General features: G+C 42.8%; 1 protein-coding gene across 1 annotated transcript in view; it reads left to right on the top strand.

Moving 5' to 3' along the window:
• LOC308664358 (complement C4-B-like) overlaps positions 1–21,843 on the top strand; it is an 82,895-nt gene that overhangs the window by 37,716 nt on the left and 23,336 nt on the right. The window contains exons 19-29 of the mRNA XM_081321565.1: positions 1,260–1,330; positions 3,619–3,758; positions 4,609–4,818; positions 5,900–5,951; positions 8,706–8,795; positions 10,059–10,262; positions 10,687–10,762; positions 13,425–13,581; positions 14,217–14,357; positions 16,675–16,846; positions 20,303–20,490. Coding sequence (XP_081177691.1) covers positions 1,260–1,330; positions 3,619–3,758; positions 4,609–4,818; positions 5,900–5,951; positions 8,706–8,795; positions 10,059–10,262; positions 10,687–10,762; positions 13,425–13,581; positions 14,217–14,357; positions 16,675–16,846; positions 20,303–20,490 — 1,501 coding nt within the window. The remainder of the gene's footprint in view (positions 1–1,259; positions 1,331–3,618; positions 3,759–4,608; positions 4,819–5,899; positions 5,952–8,705; positions 8,796–10,058; positions 10,263–10,686; positions 10,763–13,424; positions 13,582–14,216; positions 14,358–16,674; positions 16,847–20,302; positions 20,491–21,843) is intronic.

Raw genomic sequence — 21,843 nt, 5'->3', positions numbered from 1 at the left:
TCCAAAAAAGGTGCCGGAACTCCGTTCTGAGTGTTCTATGAGAAAAAAAGCCCCAGGTCACCTTCCCCCAAGCAGAAAACTAGTTCTATATATATGCAAATATAAACCATTAGGAAGGTTGCAGCTAGAACAGACATGTCAAACACAATGCCTGGGGGACAGATCCGGCCCGCGAAGTGGTTTCATGCGGCCCACGAAGCCATCCTGGAAACAGTGAGGGAACGGCCCCCACTGCCTTGGCCCTGGCCCAGAGACCCTCCTTCTGCCAGAGACCCTCAGATCTGTCCCACTCCTGCCCAGGTCCCCATAGGCACCCTTGATGCGAATGATGTAGAGCTGGCCACGCCCACCTAGTAGGCCATACGCACTCTAGCCACGCCCACCCAGTAGGCCATGCCCACCCAGACCATACTCACCCAGCCCGCAATGCTGATGCGGCCCTCAATGAAATTGAGTTTGACACCCCTGAGCTAGAACATTCAGAAGACAAAGACCTGAAATCTACATACCCCACCCAAAGTCTAAGACAGGACACAATAGGAATTCCATCAGAATTCCAGAAAGGCATAGACTGAGGTCCAAAGTTCATGATACAGGAAATAGCCTCAAACAGGAACAGGAAGCAACTCCAAACAAAAGGATCCAGAGGGTATAAAACCCCACTCCCTACATGTGGTCTGCCCTTCTTTCTGCCAGCCATCTTCCTGTCTGGTTCTCCTCTTCAATAAACTACAACCTTCTTCCCAAAGCAGTTGCCATGTTTATTCCCAGCTTGGATGAACCATGATGAAGACTTTTCTTCCAACACAACTGTGGTGGCATCCCCATCCTCATGTGATCAAAATTCAGACACTTAGCAACTGACTCATATTTACGACAGTTGCAGGGTCCCCGGGTCATATGATCACCTCTTGCGACCTTCTCCCTGGGGAAGTCACATTCACTTAACAATGGTGTTACTAACTTAACAACTGCTGTGATTCACTTAACAGCGGCGGCAAGAAAGGTCATAAAATGGGGAAAACTCACTTAACAACCGTCTTGCTTAGCAACAGAAAAGTTGACCTCGATTGTGCTCGTAAGACGTGGACTACCTGTGAAGGGGTCTCGGGGGTCTGGGATGAGGGATTAAGGCAAGGGTGAACAGTCTTAAGGATAACCAGTGGCTGCATTAAAGATTTTGAAGAGTTTTGTGGCCTTGGTGGCAATGTCTGTGATACAGAAAGAGGAAGAAAGCTTCTTCTTGGTCTTTTTTTCAGAGAACAATTTCATCTTCCCGATTCCATCACCACATGGGAGATACAAGCAGTTAGCATGTCTCCTGAGAAAGGTAACCATTGATGACTTCTGCTTTTTTTCAGGAACCAGACACCAATAAACTTTGCCTCTCAAACATGTAGCTCAGGGATCTCCAAACCTATTTAAGAGTTGTGGACTTCCAGAATTCCTCAGCCAGCCAGGAATTCTAGAAGTTGAAGTTCATTAGTTGTAAAGTGGCCAAGTCTAGAGATCCCTGTTCTAGTCTCTTAATTCTCAGGACTTTGACCAAGCTAGCTAAGATTAATGGGAACTGCAATCCAATAACTCTGGAGGCAGAATAACAGAGTTGGAAGGGAGCTTGGAGGTCTTCTAGTCCAACCCCCTGCTCAAGCTGGAAACCTTATATCATTTCAGACAAACGGTTGTCCAATCTCTTCTTCTCCAGTGTTGGAGCACCCACTTGTGGCTAGAAAAGGTTGCTTTGAACTGTGTCTGTCTCGCCAGATGCATTGGGCTCCATCTCTCCTGTACAGGTTGCCCTCGACTTACAACCATAATGAAATGTCTGAAATGTATAGGGTTTCCTCCCTGAGCAGGGGGTTGGACTGGAAGACCTCCAGGGTCCCTTCCAACTCTGTCATTCTGTTTAACATAATTTAAGGATCTGCCCTAACTGACTGTCTGGTTTACCCAAGAGGAATGACACCATCCTAGTTCAGTTCTTTCCCCACAACACCACAGTGGCTCTTGAGCTGAGAGAGGAAATCTCTGTGGTTTAGGGCAGGGGTCCCCCACCCCCAGAGGGCAGACTGGTACTAGTCCGTGGTCTGTTGGAAACCGGCCCACACAAGTGACAGACCAGCGAGCGAAGTTTCATCTGCGCATGCACAGGACCTGGGTCACACGCATGAAATCATCCCCCCACACCTCCCCCCAGTAGGTCCACGGAATACAATTTTTCTTCTGAAGCCGATCCCGGGAGCCATAAATGTTGGGGGCCGGTGGTTTAGAATAAATCAAATGCAGTCCTTGACTTATGACCACTTGCTTAGCAGCTGTTTGAAGTTATGACCTACCTGAAAAAAGGAGACTTGGATCCAAAGTTCTGCACACCCACCCACATGACCCACACTGTCATGTAACCGCACTTCAGGATCTTGGCAAAAGAGACACATTTGCGGCTGTTGGCAGTGTCCCACTGTCACAGGCCTGCATTTTACAACACTTTTACTGAAAACTGTCAGTTACTTCTGGTTTCCGGCAAAACCAGGCCATAACAAACAAATAGGTCCACTTCAGAACCATGCAGTTCGTTTTACGACTGATGCGTTTGCTTAACAGCTGCCTCAAAAACTATTGTAAAATCAGGTCAGTCACGTGCAGAACCAGTGGTGGGATTCAAATATGTGAACAACCGGTTCTCTGTGTGGATGCCATTTCCAGAAGTCCATTCTGGGCCTGGGCAACAAAAAATTAGCTACCGGTTCTGCCGAAGTGGTGCGAACCTGTTGTGATTCAGGGTCAGCCTGTGGGTTCGGCAGTTGGGTCGGATGACTCAGAGGAGGAGGAGGAGGGTGTTGAAGAGCTTGCTGAGAATAATATTGAGGCTCCACAGAGCCCTCAGCCAGGCCCCTCCCACCTGGTCACGACAGAGACCCAGCTGTGTGAGCCTGACAGCGTGGATGAAGATGACCCACAGCTGGCCCTGTTCAAGGACGCCCGACGCAGGAGGCAGTCAATCAGGAGTAAACAGAGGAAGGCAATGGGGCACCTCGGAAGGAGGCAGAGAGAAGCCACGCCCTGAACTGTATAAAAGGGGAATGCGTGGGAGGGCTGGTTTGCTGAAGGCAACCGCTTGAAAAGCTCCTGTTGCATGGTTCGTGTTTGCTCTCTTTGCTCTGTGTTTTTATGTTAATAAATTTGGCAGGCTTAATTCCAGCCTCTTGCCTTCTTGTAAAAGGGGTTGTCCCTGCCTTTTCTGCAGGGCCGGTAGCAGGCTGGTACAGAACAGAACCGGCTGAATCCCACCACTGTGTACAACTATTATGCCTTACGACTGCAATGGGTGGGCTCCACTACGGTCATAACTCGAGGACTACCTGTGCTGGATTTATATGAACTGGTAGCTCAATCCATCCCCAGGACCGTCTGAATATATTTTTTTCTGTTTCTACCTGTTTCAGGGTGTCCCCAGCCAAACAATGGCTTTTCAGTTCAAGATTTAAACTTCCCGTACCATAATTCAGATGTTTCCTTAGCTCCGTGCCTTGCTTATTTCTCTTTTGTTTAGCAATGGAGTTCTGTTGTTGCACAACCTGCTTCTCTTTGCTAATGCTGAGTTCTCCCTGTGTTTTTTAGGGATTTGTGTTTCAGAGCCTTTCAAAGTTACAGTCTTCCAAGACTTCCACATTTCTCTCCGGCTGCCATACTCTGTGAAACAGTTTGAACAGATAGAGCTTCGTCCAGTGTTATACAACTACCAATCTGATCCACTCAGCGTAAGTGACGTGAAAATCCATAAAGGTAAAGGTAAAGGTTCCCCCGTACATGCGTGCTAGTCGTTTCCGACTCTAGGGGCCGGTGCTCATCTCCGTTTCAAAGCCGAAGAGCCAGCGCTTGTCCGAGGACGTCTCCGTGGTCATGTGGCCGGCGTGACTAGACGCCAAAGGCACACGGAGCGCTGTTACCTTCCCACCGCAGTGGTCCCTATTTTTCTACTTGCATTTTTACGTGCTTTCGAACTGCTAGGTTGGCAGAAGCTGGGACGCGTAACAGGCGCTCACTCTGCTACGCGGCACTCGGGATTCGACCCGCCAAACTGCCGACCTTCTGATCGACAAGCTCAGCGTCCTAACCCACTGAGCCACTGCGTCCCTTATGAAAATCCATACAATGATGCAAAAAATATTGCAAATTAATATTGCAATGAAACCAGATCTGTTTCTAGAATATTAGGTTTGGTGGACATTGAGTTAGAAAAGCAATATAGAAAAAATACTATATTGAAAATACATACATGCATACATATACATACATATATACATATATGCATACATATGCATATGTATATGCATATGTATTACATGTAGTCCTCAAATTACAACTTCTTTGCTGTGGAAATAATATCCATTTCTTTTTGCACTTAATAATCTTTATCACCATTTATATTAACAAAATTCCCTGTATACTTTCAGATTCTTTAACTTTTAAGGGAGGAGTACTTCCCCCCCCATCTATTTTAAAACACTAAGCTTTTCTTTAAACACATTTCTAGAATCAAAACTTTGTAATACATCTAATACAGTTTAATATTTGAACACATCTTGTTTCTCATTTTTTTTTACTTAGGTCTCAGTATATCTGGAGCCGGCTGAAGGCATTTGTTCCCCAGCAACACTTGGCCCAGCACGGAAACGCAAGGTGGAGGTGCCAGGGAACTCCGCAATTCCTATACCCTTCGTTCTGGTGCCCATGGGGGCAAGTGACATCCCCATCACTGTTGTTGCTCTTGGTGAATGGGGGATAGGGGACAAGGTTTCCAAGAAATTACTGGTCGAGGTAAGAAGCTTCAGTTATAGCCAACAGTCTCAAACCCACCAAGGCTCCATAATTTCACTCCAGATGCAAAATGGTGTTAAGACAGGATTTTTAAAAAAAAACAAAAACCTTCCAAAATCACAAAACTGTGTCTCATTTATTTCGGCCATGTCATGCTAGAGAAAGCAATTATGTTAGGAAGATTTAGCGGTAAAAGAAAAAAGGAAAGCAGGCCGCCAAAGAACACGGTGTCTGGACACCATGAAAGCTGACACCAGCCAGAGCACAGAACAACTGAGTGGAGAAGGGCAAGATTGGAAAATGCGGAGAGACCTGGCCCATAGAATCGCCAAGAGAGGGGCAGGACTGAATGGGTAACATCATTATCATCATCATGATTGAGTCTTCTCCAAGCCGAGGGTTAAACTTGCCTTTTGAATCGGGTGCTGCACATTGCCAAAATCGGAGGAAGGAGGATCAAGAAACGGCAAGGAAATCCTGGCTGATTCCACTCTTAATCATAGCTAAACATAGCAATTTTAAATGACAAAGGCTTCGCAAATCCTGCTAAAATGCAAAATCACCAAATTTACACAGCAATTTTACAGGGTTTTCCTGGATTAGAGGCGAGGAGATGCAAATATCCTGCAGCTTTTATGCAAAATCCTCCAGACAGATGACCACATTTGCTAGCTGGGCAGATATTTACTGCACCCACTTGGCTCACGAATACCATTCATCTTTTATCAGTTGATAATAATAGCTACATAATCATGCCACAGTAAAACTTGGAAGTAGAAGGAACTAAAGATTACAGTTAAAGGAGAATGTTCAAACTCAGTTTGGTTCTTTCTAGATTCACTTCTTCATAAAGTTCTTTTCCTTTATTATTTTTTCTTTCTTTTTTCTTTCTCTTTTTCTTTTTTCTTTTCTTTCTTATCTGCACCTTCGACTTGTGTCTTTTCATCCTTTTAGGGTTTTTTTTAGTTTGATAGTTGTTGTTTTTTATTATTGTAATTATAATTCTTAATAAAAATACTGTTAGGGGAAAAAAAGAATCTGATGCTTAGCCGCAGCGGTTTCATTTCTTCTCCCTTTTCAGAAAGAGGGTGCCATCAGGATAGAAGAATATAGCATTCCTCTTGATAGTAAAGGTAAGAGATTGTGTCAGAGGTAAAAATTGTATTTATTACTTCAGGAAATAGCTCTGCAAGAATTGGTGTTCACTACTCCAGAACAGCAATTAAGTCCTTCCAATACAGGTAGTCCTCGACTTACGACCACAATTGAGCCCCAAAGCTCCCATGCTAAGTTAGATAGTTGTTAAGTGAGACTTGCCCCCATTTTACAACCTTTCTCGCCACAGTTGTGAAGGTGAATCCCTGAAGCTGTTAAGTTAGTAACACGGATGTTAAGAGAATCCGGCTTCCCCATTGACTTGGCTCGTCAGAAAGTCACAAAAGGGGATCACATGACCCCAGGACACTGCAACCGTCATAAATATGAGTCAATTGCCAAGTGTCTGAACTTTGATCACACGACCAGAGAGATGAAAAATCGTTATAAGGCACTTTCGAATGAAGGCAAATACACGTGTCCCAAGATAATAATGATGCGAGATTGAATTTGGTTCCGTCGAATTTGGACCAGAGATTTACTCTTCCGAGCTTTCAGACTCCTGCTGGAGTCCATCTTGAGGGAATTTCTCTCTACTGGAATATATGCTGTTCTGTGAGTTGTGTTTACCTGGTGCCTTCCTATTGGCTGATTGGTGTGTTGATGGCTGCCGATTGGCTGTTGTTTCCTTGTGCTGCCAAGCTCCCCCCCTCCCCAGTATTTGATAAGCTGGTGGTAAATCAGCACGTCTGTTAACTGACAAGGGGCCATTTCCCAGGCTTCCATCATATCCCTGGCTCTCTTTGTACCCACATGGCCAATGAACTTAGTCGCTGTGAAATTAAATGTGGGTCCTTGTTCATTGCAATGTGAGGCTACCAATAAACTCGGATTTCCTCATCTGACTGCCCACTTGTATTCTTGCAAGAAGCTCACTGGTGACCGAACCCAGTTCAATCTCGCATAAGTCCCTTTTTCTCAGTGCTGTTGTAAATTTGAATAGTTCACCAAATGAACTGTTGTTAAGTCAAGGACAGGGTTGCGTTTCCCAGGAAGGCATCTGTTAAATAGTGGGCTCTTAGGTGCAGGAATGACGACACGAGGCTGAGTACAGGATAAATCATACTTTATTTCTTGCTAGAACTGTACTGAAGCATGGGCTGCAACCAGCCGCAATATATAGTCTAGCCCCTAGGCGGCAGCCAATAGGTTTGAACCAACTCAAGCCGCCTGGGGCTAGCCAATTGCAGGACAGGAGACAGTTAGTCTGGGTTGCTGGAGAGCTGTTAACTGCTCCAGCAACCCACGTGGTGTATCACCAAAACCCACTACATAACAGCATCCTTAGAGTCAATCTGCAGCAAGTTTTGAAAGATAGCTCAACCTGCTGGACTATCCATTTGCTTCTGCCCCAAGCCTATCTATCTATCTTACACTATGATTGGTGGATGTCTTCCTATAAGCAGGAGATGTTTCCATGTGAGGGAAGGGTAGGAAAGCCAGAAGGCCTCCTCCCTGTCTTTAACAAACTCTTTATGCCCAAAATAAGGAGAGCTTCACTGAACAGAATAAGCCCGTGGTGGCGAACCTATGGCACGCGTGCCTCAGTTGGCACGCAGAGCCCTCTCTGTAGGCATGCGTGCTGTCGCCCCACTCCTAAGCCTTCAGGTGGGTTTTATAAAACTTTTTCACTTTAGGCCTGCACTGCCGTGTGCAAAAAAGAAAAAAGGTTCAATCAATCAATCAATTTCAACTTCTCACAGGAAAAAAAAAATCTCACAAAGTTGGAATTGATTGATTGAACTTTTTAGTCCCACCTAGTCTGCCATTACCACCGCAGCCATGCCCACTCAATGGGCCACTCCCACCCAATGGGCCACACCCACCCAATGGGCCACGCCCACCCGGCACCCGATGATACATAAGTGGGTTTTGGGTTGCAGTTTGGGCATTTGGTTTCTAAAAGGTTCGCCATTACTGGGATAAGGATTGATAGTGGGAGTAGCAAATTTTAGTCTGATACTAGACAACCCATGACCTGTTGGCTCATCCTTTCAGAAATATTTCCTTATCAGATTTCTGAATGCCTTCAACAGTGACAGAATGTCTAATGTAATTTAAAAGTCCATAAAAATTCAGGTATTCATTCAGAGATGTATCTGTCTTAAAAACAGATCCTGTTGAACTGTTAGGCACAGTCAAACACCAACGCAAGAAATCTTTTAGGACATTTTGTATTATGTCCCCAGGCCCTTTCATGATAACTTTTTATGTCATAAAATGTTTTTTGAAATCTGCCAAATTTCAAACCCCTGAAATTCATGGGACCCAGATTTTGGACGCATTCTGTAAATTATCCCATTTGAAGTACATTGGTTCACAATGTGGTACACCATTTCGCCCAGTTAACAATAGGTAGATTAGAACAGAATGGAATTCTTTATTGGCCAAATATGATTGGACACACAAGGAATGACAGGAACCAGAGTTTTCATAGGATATACTTTCCAGAGCATGTTGACTGTTCTTTAACTTGGCTATAAGGAAGGCCGAATGGACTAGAAATGAAAAGTTAGGCAGCTACTGCCCTTAGCCAATGCAAATTTCTTCTGGGTGGTCCTTCTATATCTGTTCCAACATCTGGCATGTCTGAATGAAGGATGACATTTCTGAGGGAGGGAAGGAAGCTATCAGAGGCAAGATTTCTAAATGATTTGCGAGGGCTTTAGAAGATGCTACACTGGAGCAATATGGAGCTAATCTTTTGCCATCCTTTCTTTCTTTTGGGTTAGATGAACGCACCAGATCTGTGAAGATTTTAGGTGAATTGCCATCCAACGCCATTCCTGATGGAGACTTCAAGATGAGTGTCCGTCTGACAGGTGAAGAGCAAATTTGAGGTTTTTGATGCCAAGAGTGCTTAGCTTTCTATTCACTACCAGGGCTGCAGTGGTGTCATTTCAGATAAGCTTCCCCAACCAGGCCCTCTTAACAGAATAATAGCATAACCAACCTGGAAGGGACTTTGGAGGTCTTCTAGTCCAACCCCTGCTCAAGCCGGAAACCCTATGCCATTCCAGAGATCTGGTGGTCCAATCTCTTCTTAAAAACCTCCAGTGTTGGAGCATTCACAACTTCTGGAGGCTAGTCGTTCCACTGATCAAGTTCTATCAGGAAATTTCTCCTTACCATAATCTCTCCTTGATCAGTTTCCATCCATTGCTTCTTGTCCTGCTTTCAGCTGCTTTGGAAAATAGGTTGACCCCCCCCCCCTCTTTTTTGTGGCAGCCCCTGAGATATTGGAACACTGCTATCACATCACCCTTAGTCCTCCTTTTCATTAAACTAGACATGCCCAATTCCTACAACCATTCTCTGTATGCTTTAGCCTCTGTATGTTTTAGTTTGTTGCTCTTTAAACATATTGGCCTACGTCTGTCCATTATCTGCAGTCAGCCTGTTTGATCATACTTGCTTGGGAATAATGGGGGGAATAATTCCACATAGCTGCAGGATACAGGAGCGGGGGAAGCTGATTTAGCCTTTGGTGGAGATTTTGTCTGAAGTTGCTACTTAGATATTTTTTAGATGCTGACATATATTATTCTACTGGTTTCAAAATGAAATAGCAAGCATCGCTGCATTTTGCTTATTTTTACTGAACAGACTCTGATCCGACTTTGCTGGCTCAGAACTGCATATTGTGGCAAAATGAGCTGGAAATAAATTTAATGAATAAATAAAAATATTATCTGTGGGGAAAAAAAGGTGACAGTTTATAGTCCGGACCTCAAGTTGATACACCTGGCAGTTCAATCTCATATTAGGAGTGAAGCTACGAAGAAGCTTTTATTGAACTTGTCAGGATTTCATTACAGGTAGTCCTCCACTTATGACGACCACAATTAGCCCATTGCTAAGTGACACGGTCATAAAGTGAGTCATGCCCAATGAAGACATTTTTTTTTGCTGCATTGAGTTAAGTGAATCCAGATTGCTCCATTGACTTTACTTTTCAGAAGTCAACTGGGAGGGTTGCAAATGGCAGCCACGCAATCCCAGGGTCAGGGCAGCTGTCATAAGTACAGGTCAGTTGCCAAGTATGTGAATTGCAATCAGGTAACCATTTGTTCATCTTCACACAGGATTATTTCCTGCTGACACCATTCAGAGTTCTCTGGATGCCGATGGCATCTCCTCCCTGCTGCGGGTGCCACACGGATGTGCGGAACAGACCATGGTATTGATGGCCCCTGCAATCTATGCCATGCAGTACTTGGACCAGACAGAACAGTGGCTCAATCTGAAACCGGAAAGCAAAGAAGTTGCCTTAGCAAATCTCCAGTCAGGTAGATATGATACACAAGGGGAATAGGCTGTATGATCCTTAAGAACATTGGAGGGGATACCCTTTATCAGCCATATCAGCTGATAAATCAAAAAGAAACGCCGGCATTAATTGATAAGGGTCTGTATCATCACCCTACTGGCTTTCTCTGGAACCGGGCTCTCCAAACCTGGCAACTTGAAGACTTATGGACTTCAGAATTCCCATGCTGGCTAGGGAATTCTGGGAGTTGAAGTCCACAAATCTTCAAGTTGCCAGGTTTGGAGACTCCTGATCAGCAATGACCAGCTGATAATATTCTCCTTAACCAACAATTCTCTGTTCAACGTGCCACTCAGTGAGAGAGAGTGCAGATAGAAAACCAGCCTTTCTCCTTCTCAAAAAGCACCATTAAGTTCGTCTCTCTTTCATTGTTTGCATTGCAGGCTATACTAGAATCCTCACTTATCGGAAAAATAATGGATCTTATGGAACTTGGGCCCCTACCCCCAGCAGCACCTGGTAAGAGCCAGCCCTGCAGAAGAGGTTGGGTGTCAGCCACAGGGAAGAGAGGAATGACCTTGAGTGGGGATCATAGAGTTGGGAGACACCAACTATCTGTGCTCAGGGTGGAATGCACTAGCGCCTCTCTGACAGTGTGAAGATCTCTAATGAAGAGAAAGTCCCCATGTCATATGGCTGCCTGTTCTGCTGAGTGACAGCTCTGTTTTGCCCAGGGTCAGGGCAGTGATCAGGTGCCAGGCAACTGGTTCTTTTGGATCCAGAGACATTGAACTGTCCAGCAAATAGCAATAGCACTTAGACTTATATGCCGTTTCACAGTGCTTTTACAGCCCTCTCTAAGCAGTTTACAGACTCAGCATATTGCCCGCCCCCCAACAATCTGGGTCCTCATTTTACCGACCTCGGAAGGAAGGATGGAAGGCTGAGTCAACCTTGAGCGGTTGAGAATTGAATTGCAGGCAGCCGGCAGGCAGCAAAATTAGCCTGCAGTACTGCATTCGAACCACTGCGCCACAAAATAAGGGGTGATTTTAAGCTTTACTATTATCTCAAGCAAAGAGATTTAAAAGCATAACATCAAAAACGTATCTACCAACAAAATGACACCCTAATCTCTGTCAAGCTGCCAAGAGCTCCTTAATGACAGCAGAGGTACACCAGTGGTGGCCAATTTTCACAGTATCTAGTGCTAGATACCGTGCAAAAGTTACCAATTCTTAATAGCCTCTTTGTCTTTTAGTCTCTGGAAAACTAGGGGAGGATACTACATTCGTGTCCGGAACACTAAAGTGCTTCCAAGTTGAGAGGATTAGCTGGTGACATCACTGTTGCCCGGTGGCGTGTGTTTGTGTGTGTGTGCGTGTGTGTGTGTGTGTGTGTGTGTGTGTGTGTGAGGGACAGTTGGGGGTGTTGTTTAAAAATATAAATTATTGCAGTCTTTTTCTTATTTTCTTCTTGTGATAACACAGGAGCATAAATATCTGACAGTGGTTTGTTAAAAGAACCATGGTTTAATATACAATATGAAACAACAATATTCAAGGAGCATACAGAATGCAAGATAGTCAGTTATATTCAAACTGTTGAAGTGAGCAAGCAGGTTCCAACTGCTATTCTCCACAGGCACAGTCTCTTAAAGGGATACTACCCCCAAATACTCTGGTGACTCATTCTCTATATATCACTTCTGCCGGTCAGCCACTAAATCATAATTACCTTGACAGGGGGCTCCTTTCATGTTCCTGTTGAGTTGCCCACTGAAGTGGCACCCATCTGCTCATGGTCACACACTTTCAAATTGTGGGATTGACAAGAGCTGGAGTGAGTGACAGGAGCTCACCCCATCATGCAGCAACCGGGCTTCGAACGCAAGCCTGCCAATTGTTAGCCCAGCATCTTAACCACTAGGAAGGGTCCTAGGCTGAGATATCTTTTAGGGTGGGATAGGAGGATCCTAGAATGAGATATACCACTTTAATACCACCTTATATACAAATCAAGCATACTGGGTTTGGGATGTGTTCTTCAATTGGCCAGCATCATTTGAGTCATCAAGCATCTAGAGAGCATGCCCACTAATTATACATGTGCCATGTAACAGTTGTTGATGATGATGATGATGATGTTATCTATTCAGCCGTGTCTGACTCTTGGCAACTCTTTGGGCCAAGTCTGTCCCACATCTTCTGATCTTTCACTTCTTTGAGTTGTTCTATGCCCTGGCTGTTGTCAGCTTTGATGGTGTCCGGCCACCATGTTCTTTGGCAGCCTGGTTTCTTTTTACCAAACCCTTCCAAACACACAGTAATTGTTTTCTCCAGTGAGTAACAATCAGAATAGAGCTGAAAGGGACCTTGGAGGTCTTCTAGTCCAACCCCCTGCTCAAGCAGGAGACCCTAAACCAGGGGTGTCAAACTGCTGACCCGTGGTCCGGATTACATCATAGCAAAATCGTGCCCACCCCATTGCCGGCAATGGCAAAAAAAAGTTGCGATACGTCGCAACACGTCACGTGATGTTGCGAGTTTGACACCCCTGCCCTAGACCATCTCAGACAAGCGACTGTCCAGTCTTTTCTTAAAAACTTCCAGTGATGACGCAGCCACAACTTCTGGAGGCAAGTTATTCCACTGGTTCATTGTCCTCACTGTTAGGAAGTTTCTCCTTAATTCCAGGTTGCTTCTCTCCTTGATTGGTTTCCATCCACTGCTTCTTGTCCTGCCCTCTTCGTATCGTCATCTGATATCATATATCATATCATATCACATCACATCATATCCTATATCATATCAGTTCATATCATCCCCTAATAATCTTAGCATTAACTTGTCAATGACCAATTGAATATTTAGGAGGTGTGGTTTGTACATTATAATGAGCTTACGAGATATTAAAGTTCTACCTTCTAGGCCTAGGGGATTCTCCTCTGTAGTCCGTCTGAGATGAGTCTTCTCAGAATTTCATGTTCTTACTTGCTACTTCAAGGGAACTAGGATCAGTAATCAAAGGTACTCCTTGTTACCAAAAACAATTATTCAGAGAGGCCCTGTTTCTCCTGCTCCCATCACACCAGCCTCCCTTTTAAACCAGGTTGCCTGCTAGCATCCCCATCCACACTTCCAGGAGTCATGAGAGTTTACTCATTTCACTTTTGCTTCAGGCTCACAGCTTTTGTGCTGAAGGTTTTGTCGCTGGCTCGGATGTACCAGGAGGTGGATATTGCCGGGATCCGGGGATCGGTGCAGTGGATTCTGGAACAGCAACAGAGTGATGGTTCTTTCAGAGATTCCCACCCTGTCTATCACCGGGAGATGCAGGTGAGGTCTTGGGCCCCTGGTTTAGCTCATTTCTCAACTTCTTTTTGCACACATACAAAGGAGACTCTTGTTAAGGATTGTTGTGCAGAGGGCTCCTTGTGCTACCAAGGAGTTGCACAGACAAGGAAGGGTACTAAGAGCAGTAAGAGTCACACAGTAACCACAAGAGTACACTGAGTTGTAAAAGCAAAAAGTATTTTACTTTGAGGTGGTGTAAGAACAAAAATGCACGGTCAAAAATAATCAGTCCAGGTCATACACAAAAATAACAGTCCAAGTACAAATCCTAATACAAAGTCTTCTTACCGGTCCAGAGGTCAAATACACAGTTGTACAGGTTTATCACAGTAGTAAACCAACAGTACAGCAAAACAGAGCAAAAACAGTAATAGTAGAGAGCAGTGAATTCAGAGAGAGAGAGAGAAGCTATGTTCCTAGCTCCCTCTTATGGCCATGAGAACACTTACACACCCATTGACCAATTAACATCTTAAAGTCACAATATCATGGTTAATATATTTTCAACCCAACATTGTAGGCTCTCACCATATGCCTAACAACTCTTGTGCCTCAAAATTCAGCACGGTGTTCTGGTCCTCCTTGAGCTTTTCTTTGTTTTCCCCCCTTCTCCCCAGGGCGGTGTGGGTGGCCTCCGTGAGGGAGTCGCATTGACAGCCTTTGTCACCCTCTCGCTGAAACAAGCTTTGCCTTTATACAAACCCAAAGAGGAGGAAGAAGAGGCAGAAAGACAGAAGCAGGAACAGCTGAGCCGACTGGTATGAGGCCCCCACTGTGCTTTCCCATGTGAAAATGTTGCTATATAGGGCGTGGCATCCAGGACTCTGAAAATCTCTACTTTCCCCTTCAAAAAAACAAAAAAAGGAAACAAAGTTACTAGTCCTCATGAGTGTTCCAGCCAGCGGGCAGTTTGCATGTGCTGCTAAAGCGTCAGTGGAATTACAGGTAGTCCTTGAGCTCAAACTTCCTGTTGCGAAGCGAGGCGTTTCTTAAGTGAATTTTGCCTTATTTTACGACCTTTCTTGACCCTGGGGATACTACAACAGTCATATGTGTGAAAAACACTCATAAGTCACTTTTTTCAGTGCCGTTGTAACTTTGTATGGTCACTAAATCAACTGTTGTAAGTCGAGGACTAATTGTAAGTACTTATGCATGAGAGCTTGGTACAGTAAAATGGTTAACTTTTAGACGTCCCTGGTTTAAATCTTATTAAATAAAATATCTTTTACTGATCCCTCTCCTATATAGAAAAATTGGCATTGGAGACTCCATTCTCAAGTAAAGCTCATTTCTCAGATATGTTCTCTTTGATTGGGGAACTCCAATCTTATGCACACTAGAAGGAATCTGCCCCATGTTACCCATTACAAATATTACTCCCTTTTATTAATTTTTTTAATGGTTGGATTTTTTTAACCAGCCTGTTAGAAAGCCCACATTTCTTTGCACATTAGCTAACCTTATTTGTGTAACTTTCCATGATATACACACTGAGCTTTTTAACATATCCATTTCCCTTACAATGCTTTTTTTTGGTACAATGAGAAAATTCTTGCTTCTTTTGTTTAAACCAGGGGTCTCCAAACTTGGCAACTGTAAGACTTGTGGAGTTGAACTCCCAGAAGTCAACTGGAATTCAGCACAGCTGGCTGGGAAATTCTGGGAGTTGAAGTCTACAAGTCTTACAGTTGCCAAGTTTAGAGACCCCTGGTTTAAACCAAAAATTTCCAGATATGCTTCACCCCAAAGATGTACACCATTTCTCCAAATACATGCATTAATCTTTTTTTTGGTTGAGAATTTTTTTTTTTGCCAAAGAACGATGCCCTGCTTAACATTTCCAGCACTGCCATAGCACAATCTGTGCTAGCGAATTGTGCCAATCCCCTTTCACAAGTGCTCTACTGCCCCCACACACTATTTTCCCATTTCTGTGGAGGAATTCCCTTTTTCTACAGCAGTGTTTCTGAACCACAGCAATATTAAGATGTGTGGACTTCAACTCCCAGAATTCCTCAGCGAGAATTCTGGATTCATCATCCATCAGTCCATGCTGCCTGGGGAACTCTGGGAGTTGATGTCCACACCTTAAAGTTGCTGAGGTTCAGAAAAAACTGCTCCACAGATCAGCAGCAAGAAATACTGTACAGGTAGTCCTGGACTTATGGCCACAATTGAGCCCAACGTTTCTGTTGTTAAGCGAGACATTTGTTAAGTGACTTTTGCCCCATTCTACGGCCTTTCTTGCCACAGTTGTAACTATGAACCAGTTGCCAAGCATCTGAATGTTGACGATGGGGCTGCTGCAATGGTTGTAGTGTGAAAAATGGTCATAAATCAGTGCTATTGTAACTTTCAACGGTCACTAGACGAATTATTGTAAGTCGAGGACTATCTGTAATGTGTAAATAATATGTGTAATGTGTAATAACAGGATTTTTTAATTTTTTAACTTTTTGTAATTGGGTTTTTAATCAGAGTTATAGGGGTTTTAGATTTTAATTAAGGATAATTTAATCTATTTTAATTGTTATTAATTTTTGTATCATGATGTTGTTTTAATTGCCTTGTGAACCGCCCTGGGTCCTGCGGGAGAAGGGCGGTATATAAGTTTAATTAATTAATAATAATAATAATAATAATAATAATAATAATAATAATAATAATAATAATAGAGCCTTGGTGGAGCAGTGGGCTAATGCCTCCTTAAGTAACACCAGCTGCCTGCAATTAGTGCAGGTTCGCATCCCACCAGGCTCAAGGTTGACTCAGCCTTCCATCCTTCCCAGGTAGGTAAAATGAGGACCCAGATTGTTGGGGGCAATTAAGCTGACTTTGTAATAATGCCGCTTGGGGGGGTGTGTGAAAGCCCTAATAAGCAGGCATATACATAGAATGAAGGCTACTGCTAAGCTTGTAAGCCGCCCTGAGTCTTCGGAGAAGGGCGGGATATAAATGGAATAAAAATAAAAATAAATTAAATAATAATAATAAACCTGGGATAACCCAAAGGCCACAAGACATGAGTTGGAGGTCCCTAACCAGCTCCAATGTAATTTCCTTTTCTTCCAGAAAAATAGCTTGGAACTTGCAATGGCGTATCTTGCCAGATCCCTGGATGAACAGTCTCTGGGGCCGTACCCTGTGGCCATCAGCAGCTACGCCCTCGCCCTCTCTTCTCAGGACAAATCCGCCATTAAACGTGCTGGCAGCCGCCTAATGGAGCTTTCCTCAGAAGATAAAAGTATTCTCACTCTTCCTTCTGAAATATCTGGGATTGTGTGTGTGTGTGTGTGTGTGTGTGTGTGTGTGTGTGCGTGCGCCTGCATTGTGGGAAATTTTTTTATCAAAATACATTTTATTTTTTATACTGTTTCCATCTTCCCTCAAAACATTAGCAAAATCCGTAACGTTCTGAGAATCAGCGTCTCCACTAGATAATTGACAGTCAAGCTGAAACTAAATTAATCAAGTAAAAATGGCTAACGGGTGTGTGTGTGCACCTGCATTGTGGGAAATTTTTTATCAAAATACATTTTATTTTTTATACTGTTTCCATCTTCCCTCAAAACATTAACAAAATCCGTAACGTTCTGAGAATCAGCGTCTCCACTAGATAATTGACAGTCAAGCTGAAACTAAATTAATCAAGTAAAAATGGCTAACGGGTGTGTGTGTGCACCTGCATTGTGGGAAATTTTTTATCAAAATACATTTTATTTTTTATACTGTTTCCATCTTCCCTCAAAACATTAACAAAATCCGTAACGTTCTGAGAATCAGCGTCTCCACTAGATAATTGACAGTCAAGCTGAAACTAAATTAATCAAGTAAAAATGGCTAACGGGTGTGTGTGTGCACCTGCATTGTGGGAAATTTTTTATCAAAATACATTTTATTTTTTATACTGTTTCCATCTTCCCTCAAAACATTAACAAAATCCGTAACGTTCTGAGAATCAGCGTCTCCACTAGATAATTGACAGTCAAGCTGAAACTAAATTAATCAAGTAAAAATGGCTAACGGGTGGGTGTGTGTGCACCTGCATTGTGGGAAATTTTTTATCAAAATACATTTTATTTTTTATACTGTTTCCATCTTCCCTCAAAACATTAGCAAAATCCGTAACGTTCTGAGAATCAGCGTCTCCACTAGATAATTGACAGTCAAGCTGAAACTAAATTAATCAAGTAAAAGAGCAACTTTTGCTTCCTCAAACCCCCAATAAGTTACCCAGGCCTAATCCACATATCAAAGGTTAAGGTCTGCAAACGCAAATAGAGTTAAATGTCCATGGAGATTCTCAGTCATCCAGGTCAAGGTGCTTTTTTTTTTTTCACGAGGCAACTGGACTTTCTCGGTTTTTCTTTGAAGATGTTTCGCTTCTCACCCAAGAAGCTTCTTCAGTTCTGACTGGATGGTGGGAAATGGGAGGATTTTGTTACTAGATCAACAGCTGCAGTGATTCATTTAAGAACCGTGGCAAGAAAGGTGGTGAAATGGGCCAAAATTCACTTAACACGTGTCTCATTTAGCAATGGAAAATTTGGGCTCACTTGTGGTCAAATCAAAGACTACCTGTATTAGATACATTCACCACCTTGAATTACAGTATTTATAAAAATAATAATGTGTATAATACATATGCACATACTGTACACATACACATACACATTAGGGGACTGGAGGCTAAAACGTACAAACAACAGTTGCTGAAACTGGCTATGTCTAGTAGTTTAATGAAGAGAAGGATGAGGGGAGACATGATAGCAGAATTCCAGTATTTGAAGGACTGCTACAAGGAAGAGTCAAGCTATTCTCCAAAGCGCCTGAAGGCAGGACAAGAAGCAACGGATGGAAACTAATCAAAGAGAGAAGCAACCTAGAATTAAGGAGAAACTTCCTGACAGTGAGAACAATTACCGTAACCAGTGGAACAGTTGTGAATGCTCCAACACTGGAGGTTTTAAGAAGAGACTGGTCAGCCATTTGCCTGAAATGGTATAGGGTTTTCTGCCTAAGTAAGGGGTTGGACTAGATGACCTCCAAGGTCCCTTCCAATTCTAATTCCTATTCTATTCCATTCTATTCTATTCTATTCTAATTTTTATTCTATTCTATTCTTTTCTTATTCTAATTCTAATTCCTATTCTATTCTATTCTATTCTAATTTTTATTCTATTCTTTTCTTATTCCAATTCTAATTCTAATTCCTATTCTATTCTATTCTATTCTAATTTTTATTCTATTCTTTTCTTATTCTAATTCTAATTCTAATTCCTATTCTATTCCATTCCATTCTATTCTATTCTATTCTATTCTATTCTATTCTATTCTATTCTATTCTATTCTAATTTTTATTCTATTCTTTTCTTATTCTAATTCTAATTCTAATTCTAATTCTAATTCCTATTCTATTCTATTCCATTCCATTCCATTCCATTCCATTCCATTCCATTCCATTCCATTCCATTCTATTCTATTCTATTCTATTCTATTCTAATTTTTATTCTATTCTATTCTTTTCTTATTCTAATTCTAATTCCTATTCTATTCTATTCTATTCTAATTTTTATTCTATTCTTTTCTTATTCTAATTCCTATTCTATTCTATTCTATTAATTTTTATTCTATTCTTTTCTTATTCTAATTCTAATTCCTATTCTATTCTGTTCTATTCTATTCTATTCTATTCTATTCTATTCTATTCTATTCTATTCTATTCTATTCTATTCTATTCTATTCTATTCTATTCTATTCTACACATATGCATGTACCTATACCTATATATAGATCTAACCTCCCTCAACTCCTGCAGAGAGACTGAGGCGAATCAGATGCCCCACTAGGACTGATTTTCTGCCCTCAGTTCACTGCTGACCACTGACAATCACACAGACATATTTTCACTTGGACACTCTAACCTCAACATGGCCTTCTGGGTGTCTTGATAATGCCTTCATCAACTGTTTAACTGAGTTTATCCCTCTGGCTGCGTTCACCCCGTCTTCTCTTTCTTTCCACTTTTCCCAGCAACAGGGACTTCTCAAGGGAGTTAAGTCTTTTGCTTGATGTGTCCAAAATAGGTTGCAGGTAGTAGCCCTCGACTTACAACAGTTCATTTAGTGACCCTTCAAAGTTACAATGGCACTGGAAAAAAGTAACTTACGACCGTTTTTCCCATGACCCCGTTGCAGCATCCCTGTGGTCATGTGATCAAAATTTGGATGCTTGGCAACTGGCTCATATTTATGACCGTTGCAATGTCCAGGGGGGTCATGTGATCTCCTTTTGCAACCTTCTGACAACCACAGTCAACGAGGAAGCCAGATTCACTGAACAATCACGATACTAACTTAACAGCTGCAATGATTCACTTAACAACTGTGACAAGAAAGGTCGTAAAATGGGGCAAAACTCATTTAACAAGTGTCTCATTTACTAACAGAAATTTGGGGCTCAATTGTGGTCGTAGGTCAAGGACTACCTGTAATTTGAGCCTGGTTACAGTATTTGTGTTTCAAGTGAGAACCTCTGGATGGATTTGTTCTGTGAACCACTGGATTGTTTAATATCTGTAAGAAATGAATGAATGAATGAATGAATGAAATGAATGAATGATTGAATCAACCCAAAAATACCTATAAGCATCTCTTCTGCTTTGGCCTTAAATTCTGTTCTCTCATTCTTGGCTTTCAAGACAGCACCATGATATATTGGTTAGCGGATGAGGACCATCGGACAAGGGTGCCTTCAGCTATCTCAGTGGAAGCCACAAGCTATGCCCTTCTCTACTTCTTGAAGCAAAATGATTCTGCAACAGCTAGCAAGATAGCTAAGTGGCTGACCGAGCAGAGGAACTACGGAGGAGGATTCAGATCAACACAGGTACTGGCTGGTGTGACCCAACCCTTGCTTATCAGAAAAGGAGCAGTGAAAATGCAGCAACAGCCAAAAAAGCCAATGTAATCTTCAGCTGCACTAGCAGAAGGATAGAATCAGGATCATGCGAAGTTCTAGTACCACTCCCTAAAGCTTAAGTAAGACCACACATGGAATAGTGCACCCAGTTCTGGTCATCACAATAAAAAATGGGATGTTAAGACTCTGGAAAGAGTGCAAGGAAGATCAACAAAGATGATTAGGAGCTGAATGCTAAAACATACGAAGAACTGTTGCAGGAACTGGGTATGTCCACTCTAGGAAAAAGAAGGACTAGGGCAATGATGGCGAACCTTTTAGAGACCGAGTGCCCAAACTGCGACCCAAAACTCACTTATGTATCGTCGGGTGCCAGGTGTGTGTGGCCCATTGGGTGGGTGTGGCTGCGGTGGTAACGGCACACTGGGTGGGACTAAAAAGTTCAATCAATTAATTCCAACTTTGCCAGATCTTTTTTTTTTCCTGTGAGAAGTTGAAATTGATTGATTGAACCTTTTTTTTGTCAGCGGAGGCCTAAAGCGAAAAGGTTTTATAAAACCAGGCTGAAGGCCTAGGACTGGGGCAGCGTTACACGGGCCAACAGAGAGGGCTCTGCATGCCACCTGTGGCACCCATGCAATAGGTTTGCCACCACGGGCCTAGGGCATGATAGAAGCATTCCAATATTTGAGGGGCTGCCACAAAGAAAAAGGGATCGAACTATTTTCCAAAGCACCAAAAAAACAAGATAAGAAACAATGGTTGGAAATTAACCAAGGAGAGAAGCAATGTAGAACTAAGGAGAAAATACCTGATAGTAAGAGCAATCAACCAACGAAATAACTTCCCTCCAGAAGTTCTGGGTACTCCATTATTTTTATTTTTATTTTATTTTAATCCCATTTATATCCCGCCCTTCTCCGAAGACTCAGGGCGGCTTACAATTTTTAAGCACAAACCAATGTGCTTAGCAGTAGCCTTCATTCTATGTATATGCCTGCTTATTAGGGCTTTTGCCCCCCCCCCAAGCGGCATCATTACAAAGTCAGCTTATTGCCCCCAACAATCTGGGTCCTCATTTTACCTACCTCGGAAGGATGGAAGGCTGAGTCAACCTTGAGCCTGGTGGGACGCGAACCTGCACTAATTGCAGGCAGCTGGTGTTACTTAAGGAGGCATTAGCCCACTGCTCCACCAAGGCTGAAGGCTTCCAAAAAAAGAGACTGGACAACCATTTGGCTGAGATGATACAGAGTTGTGTATTTTCTATGTGGGTTCTCCTAAAAGGTGCCAGAGTACTGATTTCTGTGGTGGCTTCTC

Source organism: Vipera berus (genome assembly GCF_964194415.1).
Source record: "Vipera berus genome assembly, chromosome: 2".
NCBI lineage: Eukaryota > Metazoa > Chordata > Lepidosauria > Squamata > Viperidae > Vipera > Vipera berus.
The sequence above is the reverse complement of the archived record's forward strand: the minus strand, read 5'-3'. Positions and strand labels throughout refer to the sequence as shown.